The sequence below is a fragment of the Aptenodytes forsteri genome, unplaced genomic scaffold (genome assembly GCF_000699145.1).
Source record: "Aptenodytes forsteri isolate BGI_AS27 unplaced genomic scaffold, ASM69914v1 Scaffold2, whole genome shotgun sequence".
Lineage (NCBI taxonomy): Eukaryota > Metazoa > Chordata > Aves > Sphenisciformes > Spheniscidae > Aptenodytes > Aptenodytes forsteri.
The window spans coordinates 5,035,555-5,043,195 of NW_008795695.1; the positions used below are offsets into that span (position 1 = coordinate 5,035,555).

Sequence of the window (7,641 nt, forward strand, 5' to 3'; positions counted from 1 at the left end):
ATTTATAAATACTTTTAAGAATTTATAAAAACAGAAAGTGATTGGCTCCCTCCTAAATAATGCTAGAAGTAAAATGTTCCCCAGTATTTTTGCATGTCAAAGACAAAGTAGTGCTCAATGAAGTGTGATGTGATGAGAATTTTTCTGTGTGCTTTAGAGGGGCCAGGATTTTATCCATGGAATAAAGTGGGAACTATTTCTGCAAGACAGAGTCCAAACATTGGCAAAGGAAGTTTTAATAGATTTTTACATGACACAAAGCCAGAAGTATTCATAAATGACTGATGTCTCAAATTCCATGGCAAAAATCCTACCGAGTTCAACAGAAGATTTTCCCTCGACTGCAGTGGTCATGAGATCAGAAATGAGGGAGCAAAAATCAGTTTCTTGATGCTTAGTATGTATTTTAACATTACAAAACGTGTTACCAACAGCGTTAGAACAGTTCATTCATACAGTACTTCTAATTAGAAAAGCATGATCAGGAGGCCCTCCAGAAATTTGTGAGGGAAACCTCTGACTGCTAGTTAATGGTTTTGAATTTTGACTGCTTCTTTCCCAGTAGGGTAAGGTTAAGTGGAGCAGGTAAAACTGCCACTTTTGTACATATTTTGGTGGTTATAAACACCACTGACAGCAATACTCCCTCTGTAAGCAGTTATTAAAACCAGTGGCATCAGTCTAGTTGCACTCCATTTTTTTTAAAAGATGAAACAACAGTGCCGAGCACCCTGTTAGTGGTTAAGTAATAAAATACAAAATTACCCCTTTTAACGTGGTATATGACATTATGGGTAGAGTTTTCCAAACCCCTTCACTAACACAGTCAATTAGTAGCCTAAGCTACCAGTCATTTTGAAAAAAGTGGGTTAGCTTTTTTCGTAACATTGCCTTAGATTCCAAGCTCTTTCCACTCGATGGGCTAGTTTTACTCCAGTGAAATAAAGACGCTCCATTTCCAAAATTTATAGGGTTCATTTATTACCTCTAGTAACATATTATACTGTATAAATACTCTATCCTTGTTATATGTCCTTTTAAAAAAGCGATAACTTAGAAGATCACATTAGACAAGAAGTATAAAAATAAATACGCTCATTATATGCATTTATTACAAATTATAACCCTTCCCAGAAGGGAAAGAAATATAAAATACTTATAAAGTATATAAAATCTATAGTAATATATTTTACTATATACATATGGAAAGCCATATTCTCTCATTGTCTATGGACTGGCACAAACTTTAATTATGCGAACGTTGGCGTACTGCTGTGGATGGACCTGCTATCCTTCAGCTTTGTCTTCCCGCCTTATCAGTGATTTGAGCATTACAAACCCATCAGAGGCCACATAGGAGAGGTTCCCATTCATAGCGGGATTTCTTTGATCTTTTTTTTTACCCAAATGCAAATAATTTCCATTGGCTGGGGTAAGGTAAAAGACTTGCATGTGGAAGCATGACTCAAATGCTCACAAATGCCATCAGTCTGGTTGACAGGATGGTAGGACCAAGCTCGAATCAGAAAAGCCAGTGGAAGCTACGCAGAAGGCACAAGGAGCAACTACTCAGAGATGCTACCTGCTCCATGAAGATTTCCACTTTTTCTAGCCTCTGGATTACATATGTCACCACAACGGCATCAGAGTGGACGAGAGAAATGGACAGGCACATTGCGATGACATAAAGATACTTTTAAAAAAATGACATTCTAGTTATTTGTGGAGTTGACTGACTGTTCTTTCTATTTCTTACTCTTTACAGGTAGAGAATATGGCTTTATTTTTATATAAAACTATTCTCTGAAACAATAGCAGCCATGAATGATGCAGTTAAAGCTCCTTTTCCAATCCTGTTTTTTGCCCTTCGTGAGGTAGGTAAGCCTTGACCAATTACTTTAAGGTATCTTTTCCACTCCCCTTTCCCTCCCCTTCCTGCACGTGGGGACTTGATCAGTACCACAATATAAATCCAAAAGAAGGGAGAAATAACCGAACCCCAAAATGTTTGCTTAAACATGTTTTGGCCACTGCTTATGTTTTATGTAATTTGTAACAGACTTAAAAAAAGGCAATTATAATGCCCTCGGGCCTTATCTGCTGAAGACGAGTGAGTGACATGGGTCTGCTATCCTATCAAATTTTCAGTTGGCAGGGTATTTTTAGGATGCAACGCCAACTAAAGCTATTTGCACTGTCCCACCTCAATGGATCCTCACCATGAATTTTGTATGCAAAAACACATGCGCTGCCTCTAGCCCTCTTTTTTTCAGTGCACTGTTCTGAAGGAAAAAAATAAAATAATAAAAAAAATTTAGCTTTCCCAACTTATACTATTTAACTGCAGTCTGTAACATTGCAGAAGTCTATTAGGTGTTTTGGTTTCTTGGAAGGCTCACAGCTTTCTTGCGGCAGCACGCTGCCGTCGTAAGAAATACATTTCAACAATCTCTTCTTGAAACCTTTCCCGCACGTCTTAGAGCAGGGCGACCAGTCCCCCAGCTGCCACTGCGGGCAGGGCATGTCGGCGCAAGGACGGACGTCGCTGGGCTTCAGCTCCTGGGCGCAGTCGGCGGCCCGCCCGCCGCTGCCAGCCTGAGCCACACGACTTGGAGCACTCGCCCCACTCCTCGATGACCCACTCGGAGGAGATGATCTCCCTGATGGCGTTGAAGGACTCTTTCTTTCTACTGGGCGCCTTCTCCAACCCAGACTGCGGGGGCTTCTTCACGAAATAGGTGAACTTGATCTTGGGCTGCGGCAGGTCCCCCACCGTGAGAACCTGGATGGTCAGAGGCTCCTTCAGAGGGCTGAAACTGCGGATCCTCTCCAGGGCGGCGGAGGAGCCGCTGTACCTCAGCACGCTGCCCTTGTAGGTGATGTCCTGCTCCAGCGTCGACAGGGTGTAATCGCCGTTGAGGACGTAGGTGCCATCTGCGGCTTTGATGGCGAGGAAGCTGCCGTCGTGCCTCGCGCCCCTGTGGTTTCGCTGCTTCACCTCGATGTTCGTCGCCCCGGCTGGAATGGTGACGACGTCGTGGTAGCCAGGTCTGCCCAAGAGAAAAGAGAAAGACTGAGTCCTCCGCTCTTCCCTGCAAAAGGGAAGAAGCTGCCCAGCACAAGACTGAATTTCATTTGAACCCAAAGCGTTAAACTCATGAGCCGCCGACCTAACTGAATTAATGGACTGAGGGATTTGCAAAGTCACATCCCACGTTATTGCTACGGCAGAGGCGTGCCCATGTGGAAGGGGCTTCCTTTCGCTGGGATCTCACTGTAAGTTATCTTCAGTCCGATGGCTCTGACAGATCAGATCTCAGTTCCAACAATAAACTGGGGCAACACCTCACTGACGTGGAAACCCAAAGCTTACACCCACAAGATGTTCACCAGAACAAAATAATAGCAGCAGTTATACACTCACTTTGCTCTAACAAGCGTGCCAGACACTTTCTTGCAAGTGGATCCATTGCCACCGCAGATACCGCATTTGTCAAACTTCTTATTGGATCCTATCATACGGTCGCAGCCAGCCTTTACGCACTGTCCCTGGACGCAGACGGAGGTGGAATCGGGGCTACACGGGGTACCATCCACAACCTTTGCAGGAAAGAAGCGGTAGGGCGTTTGATTAGAAGATGCACGCTGCTTTGAAATTGTGTAATACAGACACATACAAAATACGGACAGGTGGAAGACCCGCAGCACCTGTATTTTCAAGGCTTTTGAAACCAAAAACCAAAGCAGCCCATAGATAGTTGGAGGTATGTAGTGCTACTTCATCTCACTCGCAAAAATGATGCCATGGTGGCAGGAGAAAACAACCGATTTCATTTTCTATTAGCACTCCTCTCAAACCCCTCCACCCACAAAACTGTTTTACTCATTTCATATAAAGAAAGAATGTTGTTTTCTAATGTCACTACAAGGTAGTCATGTCCTTAAAGTACAGGACCAAAGTTGCTTTCGATGGTGTTCAATGTATCTTTTATTTCTAGGAGTACTGCTCTACAAAAAACATCTGTGTCATCGCCCTGGTAGTTATTGGCTCTCAACTTCTTATGACAGTGAGTTCAAGTAGCTACGCAAGAGGAACAGTTTTCCTTCTGTTTATTTTAAGCTGTCAGCGTATCAGTAACTGGTATGAGAAAGCACCAATGTTTTGGCAAAGAACCCCCACAGTTTTCCAAACATATCTCAATGTAATCAAACTGGTGGAAGGAGAGGAAAGGAAACTAGGGTGGAGTGGGTAGAAGAGGCGGTACGTGTGAAATAACTGGAAGGGCTGTGTCAGAATATTTAAAGCATGCTTCCACTGATCAGGCTGTACATGTAGGCAGAGGAGAAGGAAGAATCTAGCTTAAATACGAGAAAGACGTAATTTCACATTTCTACACTGCTTGACTCTTAACTTCACATAAAGAGTTAGAGGAAATAAAAATCTTATTCATGATTAGATGGAAGAGGTATAGTTTTGAAATACCTTTGGCTGTAAAACAAAGAAGTATCCTGTTCCTTTTGCTCGGCAGACCAGCTTGCATCTGTCTTTTGGAGAGACACCGGCAAACTTGGGCGTCCACTCCACTGCAGGTCCGCTTCCAAAGGGAGACTTGGAAAACTCGTTGTGCTTTTCACATTGTTCCTCCCTAAAGGTTTTGCCTGCAGGCAGAGGAAAGACAGGTGGACATTAGATCATCTTCTGTACATGCTCCTCCTCCACAAGATACCCTTCCTCCGCCTCAAAAATGGGGAAAAGATTACCATCATTGTCCGGACAGTCCTCGATGTTACATGATCTGTATTGCACCCGCTTCCCTTCACAGTATTTCCCCCCGTTCCTCGGGACAGGGTTGTCGCACTCCCTGAAGGAGTACTGCACTCCACCGCCGCAGGTCCGGGAGCACTCTCCCCATGCTCCCCATGCCCCCCAGCTCCCATGCACCGGTGTCTGGAATGACAAGCAAAAGCAGAACAAAAAAGTTAATACAGTAAAAGCAAAGCAAAACCAAACCACAAAAACCACAACCGTGCTCATTTTTACCTAAGCCACTTGCAAAAAAAAAAGCTCCAGGTTTGTTTTATTAGCTATCTGCCGCCATTTATTCAAGCCCTTTTAACTGATCGCTCCCACTGAAGCATTATCTGTGCTACTCTGCAACCCAGGATATATTCCGATTTCTCTTTTAATACTTACATCATAATGCTTCTTCTCAGTTTTATTCACACACTTGCCATTCATGCACCACTTCCCTTCCCCGCAACTGGTGCCGTCTGCCCAAGGGAAGTGTTTGGTTTGGCACACGAGCAGTCCTCCAGAAGTGCCAGTACACCACAGCGTCGTACACGTACTGGCTGCATCGGGGCAGTGCTTGGACTCATCTCCAAATGTAAACTGGCACTGTCTGTTGGCGTCGTACAACGTGCCAGGCAAGTCAGAAGGAAGCTGGATTGGTTTGTGGGGCTTGTCCAACAAACACTCACCTGAAAAGGAAGAAAAAAGAAAAAAAAAAAAGCAGACGATGCTGTCAGTGAGTTCGGTTTCCAAAGGGAAAAATGTATTTCCATCTCTGGAACTGCATTTGCTTTGTAACATAAGTCTTTGAGCCAATTTGTGCCACCGTTTTTGTAGAACTAAGGGTCTTCTAAATTCATTTGCAGGACGTAAAAGGTTAATCCTATGCTGTAGCAGAAAGCACTCTGTTAAGAAAGGAAAAAAAAAAGCAAAGCAGCCCAACACAAGAGCTTAAACGCCACATGAATGGAAAGCCTAATAATCTTACCATGACCGTTATCCAAAAACGTTGTAATCATGTAGGCACTGCATGGAGACCAAGGCTGGCTGCGATCCAGATTGGAAAGCATAGATGCCATCATGTGGAAATCCCGGCTTATGCCATTAATACCAGCACACTGCTTTGCATCGTCATGAGGCATGTTAAACACGTGGCCTTAAAAAAAAAAAGAAGGAAAGTGTGGGATTTTAGGAAGTCTGTCCTATGCATTACCAATACTATATTAAATATTACTCTAGAGCTGCTCATAGCCTGGTCTTTAAGTAATAGCCTGAATCTGAGTACTGCCAAACTTTAAGCAGATGGCACTGTATCTTCGCTCCCCTCACAGGCTTCTCACATGCTTTTTTTCTGCAATCGGTCAAGTACACAGCTCCTGCAGACAATGCCGTGCAGATCGGATTTGCTTTCAACCCTGTTCAACCCTGCTACATGGCAAAGCTTTGCCTCCTCCGGACTGCACCGGGCAGCGCAGGGTGCTCCGTGCCCCTCAGGGCGGGCCTGTGGTGCCGTCTGGGCAGCTCTTTGCTTTACGGCATCGAGCTGGCTTCAATTAATCACGTGAAATCGCCTTTCAAAGTTTCGAGTACCTAGTTCGTGGGCTGTTGTAAAGGCAGCCTGTAAACCATCGTCTTCTATGATAGAGCAACTGCGGTTTAGATCACAAACTGTTCCCACATCAGCCATCCCAAGAGTATCACATGTCTTGGCACCGCAGAGGTCCTGTAAAAAAAGGCAGTTTCATTATTAATCAGATCAGAGACTTAACCTTGGCAAGAAACATCCAGCCCTGGCAGTTTGCCTTTACTTATGGAAAGAGCATAAATACTCAGCACTTCAATGGGTATGATGGCAAAAATCTGTCTTTGGAACATACACAAGGGTTACACGTAGAAATAAAACGCATAATTTCCATACTAAATCTGCTAAAAATATATGAGGCAGAAATACGTTGCACATGCTGTGAGTTTCACCTGAGACGGCGCAAACAGCAAAATAAACGACTAACTAAAAAGCAGTTCATTTCATTTTTAGCCTACTTTGCTGAAGCTGTGATGACACAAGACTGCCTCTGAACACTTTTTTGGAGGTCTCCTGGCAGAGGGGGTCTCTGGGGGTAGGGAGCAATGGGCGTGGGGATGGATTTGACCTCTGTGTCCCTCACCTGCCTGGTGAAGAGGATTGCCGTGTCGTAGTGTTCGGCGTGCCGGTCACTGGGCGGGTTGTGCTGCTTCTGCCAGCTGCAGAAGTTTCTCAAAGTCAGGGCTGCATTGGAAGAGATATCGGGGCCCTTCCGCTCCTCGTAAATGACCATGATTTTCACCACCACGAGGCTGATGGAGTTGCGGATGCTGGGGTGCTTGTACAGCTTGGCCGCCACGGAGAGCAGCGTCAGGAGATAGTGCTTCAGCCCGCTGCCGTGGAACTCGGCCATGGACTGGTCGGCTACCAGCATGGTCTCCACATAGCGGGGGCTGGACACGAACCTTTTCTTCCTTCTGCTTCTCGTTTCTACATTAAAAAGAGAGAGGGAGAGGGAGGGAAAGCGCAGGTTAGCACAACAAGAGAAACACCGCTGCAAGAGACCACTGTAAGGAACCCAAAACCCACCGATACTCAAGATTTGCACCTAAGGGGTGTCCCCCACGGCGCCGCGCCCGGCTCCCGCCCCCAAACCCCGGCAGCCTCGGCTGAATAACCCCCCTGAGTCGCCGCCGGGCAGAGGGGCGATACCCGGACCCGCGCCCGGCCCCCCCCCAAACTTCGGCAGCCTCGGCTGAATAACCCCCCTGAGTCGCCGCCGGGCAGAGGGGCGATACCCCATCTAGGCGGGAGCAGCCCGCAGCCC

At 45.7% G+C, this 7,641-nt stretch overlaps 1 protein-coding gene across 1 annotated transcript; it reads right to left on the reverse strand.

Moving 5' to 3' along the window:
• Positions 1-959: 959 nt before the first annotated feature.
• On the reverse strand, positions 960-7,305 carry ADAMTS1 (ADAM metallopeptidase with thrombospondin type 1 motif 1; the record flags this gene model as incomplete). Its single annotated transcript, XM_019473074.1, is given in 9 exon segments — positions 960-2,578; positions 2,580-3,050; positions 3,425-3,600; positions 4,484-4,659; positions 4,762-4,948; positions 5,195-5,481; positions 5,781-5,948; positions 6,383-6,515; positions 6,958-7,305. Coding segments are annotated over 9 exon segments (2,187 nt in total), but the record flags the coding sequence as incomplete, so codon positions are not given.
• Positions 7,306-7,641: the final 336 nt, after the last annotated feature.